Source organism: Arvicola amphibius, chromosome 9 (genome assembly GCF_903992535.2).
Source record: "Arvicola amphibius chromosome 9, mArvAmp1.2, whole genome shotgun sequence".
Lineage (NCBI taxonomy): Eukaryota > Metazoa > Chordata > Mammalia > Rodentia > Cricetidae > Arvicola > Arvicola amphibius.
This window is the reverse complement of record NC_052055.2, coordinates 66,169,078-66,181,515: the sequence shown is the minus strand read 5'-3', so window position 1 is coordinate 66,181,515 and position 12,438 is coordinate 66,169,078. Positions and strand designations below refer to the sequence as shown.

General features: G+C 39.3%; 1 protein-coding gene across 1 annotated transcript; it reads right to left on the bottom strand.

Moving 5' to 3' along the window:
• Positions 1-6,919: 6,919 nt before the first annotated feature.
• Positions 6,920-9,732, bottom strand: LOC119823699 (60S ribosomal protein L22-like). Its single transcript, XM_038343779.1, has 2 exons — positions 9,609-9,732; positions 6,920-7,408 (listed from the first exon to the last, which is right to left on the bottom strand). The coding sequence occupies exons 1-2, from the start codon at positions 9,730-9,732 to the stop codon at positions 6,975-6,977; spliced, it is 558 nt and encodes a 185-aa protein (XP_038199707.1). The 3' UTR covers positions 6,920-6,974.
• Positions 9,733-12,438: the final 2,706 nt, after the last annotated feature.

Genomic DNA, 12,438 nt, shown 5'->3' with positions numbered 1-12,438 from the left:
TCTCTACCTCAAGGAGCTTTAAATTTCTTGACATCAGACTGGGAGAGTTTGTAGAACACAGTAAATGAAGTAGTTGATTTTCATGGATTTTAAAAAAAATATGAATTTAGGGCTGGTGAGATTCTCAGCGGGGACCCATTGGTACTTGCCACCAAGTCTCTTGACTTGGATTTGGTTCTCAGGACTTACAAGGTGGAAAGACAGAACTGACTCTTGAACGTTGTCCTCTGACTCTACATGTATGCTTTGGCACATACACTTGTGCTTACATATGCATACATACATGCACAATAAATAAAAAGTTAAAAAATGAATCAATTGAACAGTTTACTGCTCCTGCACCAAGGCCATCCACCCAGAGGGGTGAGAGGCTTCCCGCCATTCAGGCCTGAAGATTTCTGCAAGGGAGTGAGGGCACCTTCAGCTTGTGCTTCAAGGTCTGTTTTATTCTACTTGACCCCGCCCTGCACCCACCCCCACATTCGCCCTTTTGTCCATGGTGTGGTGTCCTTGGGCTACCAAGCATCCCTGATTCAGTGCTGAGGAGTTCCATCCAGTCAGGAACAGTTCCTGCTCCTGCACTGAGGAGATCCACCCAGAGTCAGTCACAGCAAAGATTGGACTAAGACACCAAGTCTCTCCTGGCTCCATTTGAAGGAAGAGATAGGCAGGAGCCAATGCAAGAATTCCTCCAACAACCTGAAAGGCAACACGACATTGCCAGAATCCAGGAATCCTGAAACAACAAGAATGGAACATTCTACTCCAGAAGAAATAGAAGAAATCAACTTTAAACAGTACTTTATGAAAATAATAGAGGACCTTAAACAGGAGGTGAAAAACTGCCATAAAGCAATAGAGATGACAAACAAAAAGGTAGATGAAATGAATAAATCTCTCAAAGATACCCAAGAAAAACAAGAAAAACAAGAAAAAGCAATCAAACAGGTAAGGGAAACAGTACAAGACCTGAAAAATGAAATGGAGGTAATGAAGAAAACACAATCCGAGGGAAGACTGGAAATGGAAATTCTCAGTAAATGAAGAATGAAGAGAAAGTACAGAGACAAGTATTACCAACTGAATACAAGAGATGGAAGAAAGAATCTCGGACTCTGAAGATACTATAGAAGAAATAAATTCACAGATTAAAGAACAAAACAAATCCAACAAATTCTTAACACAAAATATCCAGGAAATCTTGGACACCATGAAGAGACCAAGCCTAAGAATAATTGGGGTAGAAGAGGAGAAGAATTACAACTCAAAGGTCCAGAAAATATATTAAACAAAATTATAGAAGAAAATTTCCCCAACCTAAAGAAGGATATTCCTATGAAGGTACAAGAAGCCTACAGAACACCGAATAGACTGGATCAAAAGAAAGCATCCCCATGCCATATAATAATCAAAACACAAAACATACAGAATAAAGAACAGATATTAGGAGATGCAAAGGAAAAAGGGCAAGTAACATATAAAGGGAAACCTATCAGAATTACACCTGACTTCTCAATGGAAACCATAAAAGCCAGAAGGTCTTGGATAGATGTGCTACAGACACTAAGGGAACATGGATTCAAGCCCAGACTACTATACCCAGCAAAGCTTGCATTCACCATCGATGGAGAAAACAAGATATTCCAGGACAAAAACAGATTTAAACAATACTTAGCCTTACAGAAAGTAATAGAAGGAAAATCAGAAACCAAGGAGTCCAACAATGCCCACAATAACTCAGACATCAAGCAATCCTTCACCAGCACAACTCAAAGAAGGGAAACACACAAACTCTACTACCAAAAAAAAAAAAAAAGAAAAAAGAAAATGACCAGAGTTAATAACCACTGGTCATTAATATCACTTAATATCAATGGATTCTAAAAGGCACAGGCTAAGAGATTGGATACGAAAACAGGATCCAACATTCTGCTGTTTACAAGAAACACACCTCAACCACAAAGACAGACATCTACTCAGAGTAAAGGGTTGGGAAAAGGCTTATCAAGCAAATGGTCCTAAGAAACAAGCAGTTGTGGCCATACTAATTTCTAACAAAGTTGACTTTAAACTAAAATAAATCAGAAGAGATGGAGAGGGACATTTTATACTCATAACAGGAACAATTCATCAGGATGAAGTCTCAGTCCTGAATATCTATGCCCCTAATATAAAAGAACCCACTTATGTAAAAGAAATATTACTAAAAGAACTCAAGGCAGCAATCAAACCAAACACACTGATTGTGGGAGATTTCAACACTTCTCTCTCACCAATGGACAGGACAATCTGACAGAAACCTAACAGAGAAATAAGAGAATTAATGAAGGTAATGAATCAAATGGACTTAACAGACATCTATAGAACATTCCACCCAAATAGGAAAGAATATACCTTCTTCTCTGCAGCTCATGGAACCTTCTCAAAAATTGACCACATACTCGGTAACAAAGCAAACTTCCACAGTTACAAAAAATATTAATAACCACCTATGTCTTATTGATCACCATGGATTAAAGTTAGAATTCAACAACAATGCTACCCCCAGAAAGCTTACAAACTCATGGAAACTGAACAGTCAACGACTGAACCATATCTGGGTCAAGGAAGAAATAAAGAAAGAAATTAAAGTCTTCCTGGTATTTAATGAAAATAAAGGCACAGCATACTCAAACCTTTGGGACACTATGAAAGCAGTGCTAAGAGGAAAGTTCATAGCACTAAGTGCTCACTTAAAGAAAACGGAGAAAGCACACATTGGAGACTTAACAGCACACCTGAAAGCTCTAGAAAAGAAAGAAGCAGACTCACCTAGGAGGAGTAAAAACTGAAAATTATCAAACTGAGGGCAGAAATCAACAAAATAGAAACACAGAAAACAATCCAAAGAATCAATGAAACAAAATGCTGGTTCTTGGAGAAAATCAACAAGATCGACAAACTGCTATCCAAACTAATCAAACGGCAGAGAGAGAACACGCAAATTAATAAGATCAGAAATGAAAAGGGGGACATAACCACAGACACAGAGGAAATTCAGAGAATCATTAGATCTTACTACAAAAGTCTGAAAGCCACAAAATTGGAAAATGTAAAAGAAATGGACTTTTTAAAGATAAGTATCATATACCAAAATTTAACCAGGACCAGGTGAACAATCTAAATAGACCTGTTAGTCGCGAAGAATTAGAAACTGTTATCAAAAACCTCCCTACCAAAAAAAAGCCCAGGACCAGATGGTTTCAATGCAGAATTCTACCAGAACTTCCAAGAAGACCTAATACCTATACTCCTGAATGTATCTCACAATATAGAAACAGAAGAGTCATTGCCAAATCCCTTTTATGAAGCTACAGTTACCCTGATACCAAAACCACACGAAGACTCAACCAAGAAAGAAAATTACAGGTCAATATCACTCATGAACATCGACGCAAAAATTCTCAATAAAATACTGGCAAACCGAATCCAAGAACACATTAGAAAAATTATCCACTACGATCAAGTGGGCTTCATCCCAGAGATGCAGGGCTGGTTCAACATACGAAAATCTATCAATGTAATCCATCATATAAATAAACTGAAGAATAAAAACCATATGATCATCTCATTAGATGCTGAAAAAGCATTTGACAAAATTCAACACCCCTTTATGATAAAGGTCCTGGAGAGATTAGGGATACAAGCGTCATTCCTAAATATAATAAAAGCTATTTACAGCATGCCAACAGCTAACATCAAATTAAACGGAGAGAAACTCAAAGCCATCCCACTAAATTCAGGAACACGACAAGGCTGTCCACTCTCTCCTTATCTCTTCAATACAGTGCTTGAAGTTCTAGCAATAGCAATAAGACAACATAAGGGGATCAAGAGGATTCGAGTTGGAAAGGAAGAAGTTAAACTTTCATTATTTGCAAGTGATATGATAGTGTACATAAGCGAACCCAAAAACTCCACCAAAGAACTCCTACAGCTGATAAACATATTTAGTAACATGGCAGGATACAAGATCACCTCTAAAAAATCAGTTACCCTCCTAAACAGAAAGGATAAGGAAGCAGAGAGGGAAATCAGAGAAGCATCACCTTTCACGATAGCCACAAATAATATCAAATATCTTGGGGTAACTCTAACCAAGGAAGTGAAAGATCTATTTGACAAGAACTTTAAATCTTTGAAGAAAGAAATTGAAGAGGATACCAGAAAATGGAAGGATCTCCCTTGCTCTTGGATTGGGAGGATCAACATAGTAAAAATGGCAATTCTACCAAAAGCAATCTATAGATTTAATGCAATCCCCATCAAGGTACCATCAATATTCTTCACAGATCTTGAGAGGAAAATAATCAACTTTATATGGAAAAACAAAAAACCCAGGATAGCCAAAACAATCTTATACAATAAAGGAACTTCTGGAAGCATTACCATCCCTGACTTCAAACTCTGTTACAGAGCTACAGTACTGAAAACAGCTTGGTACTGGCATAAAAACAGAGAAGTTGACCAATGGAATCAGATAAAAGACCCGGATCTTAACCCACAAACCTATGAACACCTGATTTTCGACAAAGGAGTTAAAAGTACACAGTGGAAGAAAGAAAGCATCTTCAACAAATGGTGCTGGCAGAACTGGATGTCAACCTGTAGAAGAATTAAAATAGATCCATATCCATCACCATGCACAAACTCAAGGCCAAATGGATTAAAGACCTCAATTTCAATCTGAACATACTGAACCTGATGGAAGAGAAAGTGGAAGTACTCTACAACATATCGGCACAGGAGACCGCTTCCTATGTATAACCCCAGCAGCACAGACATTAAGGGCAACATTGAATAAATGGGACCTCCTGAAGCTGAGCAGCTTCTGTACAGCAAAGGACACTGTCACTAAGACAAAAAGGCAACCTACTGAATGGGAGAAGATCTTCACCAACTCCATAACAGACAGAGGTCTGATCTCCAAAATATATAAATAACTCAAGAAACTAGACTTTAAAATGTTAATTAACCCAATTAAAAAATGGGGCACTGAACTGAATAGAGAATTCTCAACAGAAGAAGTTCGAATGGCCAAAAGACACTTAAGGGCATGCTCAACCTCCTTAGCAATCAGGGAAATGCAAATCAAAACAACTTTGAGATACCATCTTACACCTGTCAGAATGGCTAAAATCAAAAACACCAATGATAGCCTTTGCTGGAGAGGTTGTGGAGTAAGGGGTACACTCATCCATTGCTGGTGGGAATGCAAACTTGTGCAACTGCTTTGGAAAGCAGTGTGGCGGTTTCTCAGGAAATTTGGGATCAACCTACCTCAGGATTCAGCATTTCCACTCTTGGGAATATATCCAAGAGATGCCCTATCATATTACAAAAGCATTTGTTCAACTATGTTCTTAGCAGCATTATTTGTAATAGCCAGAACCTGGAAACAACCTAGATGTCCTTCAATGGAAGAATGGATGAAGAAAGTGTGGAATATATACACATTAGAGTACTACTAAGCAGTAAAAAACAATGACATATTGAATTTTGCATGCAAATGAATAGAAATAGAAAACACTATCCTCAGTGAGGTAACCCAGACCCAAAAAGATGAACATGGGATGTACTCACTCATTATTGGTTTCTAGCCATAAATAAAGGACATCGAGCCTATAATTCATAAAAAATCCTAGAGAAGCTAAATAAGAAGCTGAACCCAAAGAAAAACATATAGTTATCCTCCTGGATATTGGAAGTAGACAAGATTGCTGGGCAAAAATTGGGAACTTGGGGATGGAGTGGGATGGGGCTAAGGGGAAATGGAGAGAGAAAAGTGTGAAGGGGAGGATGGGGAGAGCTTGGGGCAATGGGATGGTTGGAATAAAGGAAGAGTGGATATGGGAGCAGGGAAGTATATATCTTAATAAAGGGAGCCTTTTTAGGGTTGGCAAGAGACTTGACTCTAGAGGAATCCCAAGGTGTCCAGGGAGATATTCCCAGCTAGTTCCTTGGGCAGCTGAGGAGAGGGAGCCTGAAATGGCCCGATCCTATAGCCATACTGATGAATATCTTGCATATCACCATAGATCCTTCATCCTGCGATGGATGGAGATAGAGACAGAGCCCCATACTGGAGCACCGGACTGAGCTCCCAATGTCCAAATGAGGAGCAGAAAGAGGGAGAACATGAGCAAGGAAGTCAGGACCGTGAGGTGTGCACCCACCCACTGAGATGCTGGGGCTGATCTAATGGGGGCTCACCAAGGCCAGCTGTACTGAGACTGAAAAAGCATTGGATAAAACCGGACTCCTTGAACATAGCTGACAATGAGGGCTGCTGAGAAGCCAAGGACAATGGCACTGGGTTTTGATGCTACTGCATGTACTGGCTTCGGAGGGGCCTAGTCTGTTTGGATGCTCACCTTCCTAGACCTGGATGGAGAGGGGAGGACCGTGGACTTCCCACAGGGCAGTGAACCCTTACTGTTCTTCGGACTGGAGAGGGAGTGGAAGGGGTGTGCGGGGTGTGGGGAGAGGGGGAGGGAAATGGGAGATGCGGAGGAGGCAGGGAGGAGGCACAAAGGAGGAGGAAATTTTTAATAAAAAAATAACAAAAAATAAAAATAAAAAATTGAATCAATTATGCCCTATGTGGTGGCACATGCCTTTAATCCCAGCATTTGGGAGGCAGAGGCAGGTGGATTTCTGTAGCCTGGTCTACATAGTGTGTTCCAAGGCAGCCAGGGCTAAATATACCTTGCCTAAAAATAAAATCAATTGAATAAAGTATGTTATTTGAGGTAATTAAAGCCTTCCACTTCAGCTAGTGTTACATTATTGTGTGGCAGTACTGATGTTTACAGTACTGTCTAGCCAGAGAGAGAATACTGTTCATGTCTATTTTTTTTCTTTTTCTTTTTTATTTTTTTTTGTTCCTAAATTTTATTTATGAATTAATACAAAACATTCCAGACCAATGCGTCTTAATCCTCATCCTCCTCCTCCTCTTCATCCTGGTTAATCTGGAAGTAACGCAGCTCATAGCTCTCTTTGCTGTTGGCGACAACACGCAACCAGTCTCGGAGATTGTTCTTCAAATATTTTTTGGTGAGATATTTCAAATACCTTTTGGAGAAAGGCACCTCGGAAGTGACAGTGATCTTGCTCTTGCTCCGTTCGATGGTCACAACCCCTCCGCCGAGATTCCCAGCTTTGCCGTTCACCTTGATTCTCTCCTGGAGGAACTGCTCGAAATTAGCAGCGTCCATGATCCCATCTTCTACAGGGTGGGTGCAATCAAGGGTAAACTTCAAAACCTGCTTCTTTGTTTTGCCCCCCTTCGCCACAAGCTTTTTCAGGCCCACGTGCCGCTCCGGGAGCCGCGGCCTCACGCGGAGCCTATTTTTTTTCACTAGCTCTAAAAGAAACCCAATTTGAAAAATGACTTTCCACTCCAACATTTTCTCTAGCATTCTTGCTTGTTCCAACAGAGTTACACAGTGTAGATGTGTCGCGAAAATATAATCAAAAGGCACCTATCCTTAGCACCTGGCTTGTTTCACAGCGTGATGTTATCTAGCTTCATTCATATTACAGCATGTAGCAAGTTAGTTCCTCGTTGTAAATAATAGAATTATTTTGTATAGACAAACTTTTACTTATTTATTCATCTGACAATGGACTCTTGGGTTTCTTGCATTTTGGGTTATTGTAAAAATGGTGCTATGAAAGTTTTTTATGTATATTTCAGTTTGGATCTCTTATTTTCAGTTCTCTGGGTGGTATCTATCTATCTATTATCTATCTATCTATCTATCTATCTATCTATCTATCTATCTATCTATCTATCTATCTACCTACCATCTCTCTATATCTCTTAGGTCATATGATAATTATTCTTAGCCTTTCAAATTGGCACATTTTCATTTATTTCTTTTGTGTGCAGGTGCATGTGTGCAGGTGCGTACGTGTTTATGGTATGTGTGTGTAGTGTGCACCTCCATGCACATGCCTGCAGAGGTCAGAGAAGGCCCTGTGAAGGTGAGAGGGCAAATGTGCAGAGTCAGCTCTTGCTCTGTGCTGTATGGGTCCTGAGGTAGAACTCAGCTTGTTAGGTTTGACAATAAGCATCTTTACCCCCTGAGCCATCTTGCAGGCTTTGTCTAGCCTTTGAAGAACATTTAAGTTGTTCTTCATGGTGTCTATATCACATTTTCTAATTCCATATTAATGTCCAATGATCAATTTCTCTGCATGCACAGTAATGCTTTGCTATGTTTATTGTCATTCTAATCAGTGGCATTACATACATGTATTAAGTGGCATATCACTGTCATTTTGACTTGCCTTTCACTGTTGACTGATGATCTCAAGCAACCTTTAATGGGCTGTTGACCATTTCTAAACCTCCTTTGAAAAACATACCCATTCCAACTGTTTGCTAACTTTCTAATTAGGTTGCTTGTCTTTTTATTATTGAGCCATAGGAGCTCTGTATATATTCTGGATGTTTAGTACCTGCCAAGTTTAAAAATCTCTCGTTCTGGGGATTGTCTTTTTACTCTCTAGAGAATATTTTTCAAAGATTTAACTTTAATGAAGTTAGTTTACATAGTTTTTAAAATTTTGCTGCATTCATGTTGGTGTCATATTTAAGAAATAATTGTTAATCTAAAATAATGATTTGCCTCGTTTTTCCTCCAAAGAGGTTTATAATTTTAGCTTCTAAATTTTACAATAAATCAATTTTTACATAACTTAAAAGGTTTAATTTTTAAAAAATAATAATTTGATTTTTTAATTGTTTAAACATTTCTAAAACCAGATAAATATCTCTAAAAATATTTACATTTTGAAGGAATTCACCCTTTTCATCATTAAAATACATTTTTGTAAAGATTTTATTTTTAATTATGTGTGTGTGTATGTGTGGTGGTGTGTGTGTGGAGTGTGTGTGGTATGTGTGTAGTGTATGTTTGGTGTGTGTGTATGGAGTGTGTGTGTGTGTGTGTGTGTGTGAGATGTATTGTGCTGTGTGTGTGGAGTGTGTGTGTGTGCGTGTATGTGTGTGTGTGTGATGTATTGTGATGTGTGTATGTGTGCATACGTGTGGTGTGTGTGTGTGTGTGTGTGTGTGGTGTGCACCTCCATGCACATGCTTGCAGAGTTCAGAGAAGGCCATCTCATCCCCGGAGCCATAGTTACATGACTGAGCATCGCCTGATTTAGGCCCTGAGAACTAACCGTAGGTCTTCTGCTAGAGCAGTACATGAGCTTAACTGATGAGACATCTCTTTAGGCTAAAAAGTATAACTTCTAAGATTGAATACAAGATAATTAAATAAAATTTTATGCTCTTTACTTTAAATATATGCAATATTTTAAATAAAAACTAATTGAGCCATTTGTTTCTAAACTTTCTGCTTCTTGAATGTCCATGTTCTTTTGAATACATATTTTATTCAATGAATGTCTTCAAAGGCAAACAAGAACCTCCAAGTATTTCCTTATCAGCTTTTACTGAGATACTCTGCAGCACAAACAGATTTTAAATAGCAAGCACAGCTTCTCCGATGTGTCTCTGGGAACTGACCCACGTGACTCTAAGGGAGACTCACTTTGGTGTAGGAGGTCTGCACCAGGATATTCTCTCCTCCGAGGAAACATGAAGAAGGACATGGCTGGTCTTTCACAACTGTACCAGCTGCTGCTGGCATAGTGTGAGGAGATTCCTGCTCCCATGACCTAAATACTGTCTTCCGATTACCAGGATACCAAACACTAGGCATGTTCTTTCTATTAATATATTAATACATTTTAGTGAAAATAATTTTACAAATATATTAATACAGCTGTCAAGATAAATTAAGTTATTTTCTAGAAGTCATTCATTGAGAAAACTTCTGTTTGCTACTTATAAAATCAATTAAAAATGTAGCAGTGAACATAAATATTCATATAGTGAGGGAAGACTGAGAGTACTTAAGCCAGGACACGCAAAACACATTTACCCTCCTCTCTATAAACCAAGACCCGCACCAACTCATATACCCTCCTCTCTATAAACCAAGACCCGCACCAACTCATTTACCCTCCTCTCTATAAACCAAGACCTGCACCAACTCATTTACCCTCCTCTCTGTAAACCCCTATTGCATTCATCTTGGTTTTGTGTATTTGCTTTGTATCACATAAATTTTACTAACAAGTTTTCAGCCTTCTAATAAAAGGTATATATGAAAGTTTCACAGGAAATTTATTAAAAATGTAGTAACTGAACCTGGCAGGTGAATTAAAAATTCACATGTATGTATATGTAATTGTAGACAAATATATGTACACATACACATGCAGTCACTGTGTGGATATATACTGATTAAATACACATGCCATGTATTTACTTGTATATAATGATTGTATATTAAATATAATAATCATTGGTGGTAATTAGGAAAGCACATCCATACTGATTTAACTTATTGATTATATATAGATGCATATCAACATATGCAGATAAACCATAGATGATAGACCAGTAGCTAGGCAGATAGAGAACATATCATGTTTGAGATTCTGATTAAATTCATCTGTCAGGCTCAGGGGAAAAGGATGTTTTAGAAACTTTGCAGAGCTGGGTGGTAGTGGAGCACACCTTTAATCCTAGCACTCAGAAGGCAGAGGCAGGTGGATCTCTTAGTTCAAGGTCAGACTGGTCTACATAATGAGTTCCTGGACAGCCAGGACTACGTAGAAAAACCCTGGTTTGAAAATACAAAATAAAACAAACAAAAAAAACTTTGCAGGTGATTATAAAATGTAGCCAGATGCTAGTGTTAGATAAATGATAATAGAGAACAAATAGAAAAAGTAAGCACTGAAAGTATCGCTATTCTTTGGATGTATCCCTGAAATCTTATGCATTGAAAGCTTGAAATCACTCCCTAAATCATATGCTAATGGTCTTTAAGAGGTCTTGATATTGCTGCCCGCATGGATTGTAAGTGGATTAATCAATCTTCCTGTGGACTAATGGATTGTTATGGGAGTGACTTTGTTTCGCAAGTGAACTCTTTGACTATCTTGTACAGTCTCCTCACATAATGTCCTCAGCAGAGTCCTCAGTAGCAAGATGGCACTCACCAAATGGGAACCTCCACCAGGAACTGTATAGTATATACATTCTTTTATCTATAAACTGCCTGATCTATGGCCTCAGCTCTAAAACTGACCTGCGTCTTGTTATTTGCATATCCACTCTAAGCTCGAATCCTCTAGAATGTCTCCAAGAGGCAGTCATCCCTTCGTTGTAAACCACCCAGGAGTCCATAGAGGTCTAGTGGCAGGAGAGCTCAACTCACCCCAAATTTCCCTTTTCTGTCTGAGAGTCTGCATTTCCCCTAATTGTTGGCATTGAAAGATTTACTTTATTCAGAAGAGAGCTAACGAAAGCCAACATCATTAGAATAATAATTATGAGTAGCTTTTACCTTCCCTTTCCGGGCCTTCTTAGTAATGAGTACTGAAGGCCTTCAGATAACAAAGTAAACCCAGAATAGCGCTCTCTCTCTCTCTCTCTCTCTCTCTCTCTCTCTCTCTCTCTCTCTCTCTCTCTCTCTCTCTCTCTCTCTCAGAAGCCCATACTCCTCTATGGCCATGGTTTAGACCAGGTATTAGTAACACTAACATTTCTATCCAGACTTGTATCCTGACCTACAAATCTAGACTTCCTGAGTGTCCCCATCAGTCCAGGCCTGGCTGTTTACATCCTGGGATTCAGCACCATTGCTGGGAGATAGAGCTCTAACCCCCACAGCCTGGTCCAATGTATTCATGAGTAGATGACCTTCCTCTCCATCCTCCTCTGCTTAGGCAAGGTATAAGTCCCAAGGTGTCACCTCACTGAGCTGGCCTAGACTTTCCTGCTTTCCATACCTTGGCCCAAATCGCCACCATGCTTAGAAAGGTATCTGTGGCTGGTTGATATTTGTCAACTTGACACAAACTTAAACATATCTGGGAAGAAAGAATCTCAACTGTGGAGTGCTCCCATCAGAATGGCCTATGAGTGAGTCTGTGGGGCGTGTTCTTGATTGGTGATTGACATAAAAGGACTCAGTACACTCTGAACCATACCATCCCTGGGCCATTGGTGCTGGCTGCTGTAAGAATGCGGGTCAGGCAAGCCATGCAAAGGCAGGTCAGTAAGCTGTGTCCCTCCATGGCCCATGCCTTGTTTCTGCCTCCAGTTTCTGCACTGAGTTCCTGCCCTGAATTCCCTAGATACTTCCTGGAAAAAACAAAAAAACAAAAAAAAAAAAACAAGTATAAATCAGAATTTAGTGGAGCTCTCTCCTATTTCGTATTGAAGCTGGAGAACTTAGGATGAAAGTGGGTTCCTTAGGGAACCCTGTTTGCATTAAGGCATAAACCTGACTGGAAAAATAGAGT

Excerpts from the sequence above, each read along its gene's own strand:
- LOC119823699 (XM_038343779.1), bottom strand. The coding sequence starts at position 9,732 with ATGGGAGCAGGAATCTCCTCACACTATGCCAGCAGCAGCTGGTACAGT. Across the intron at positions 7,409-9,608 it reads TGCAGACCTCCTACACCAAA|AGCTAGTGAAAAAAAATAGG; the intron begins GTGAGTCTCCCT and ends GGTTTCTTTTAG.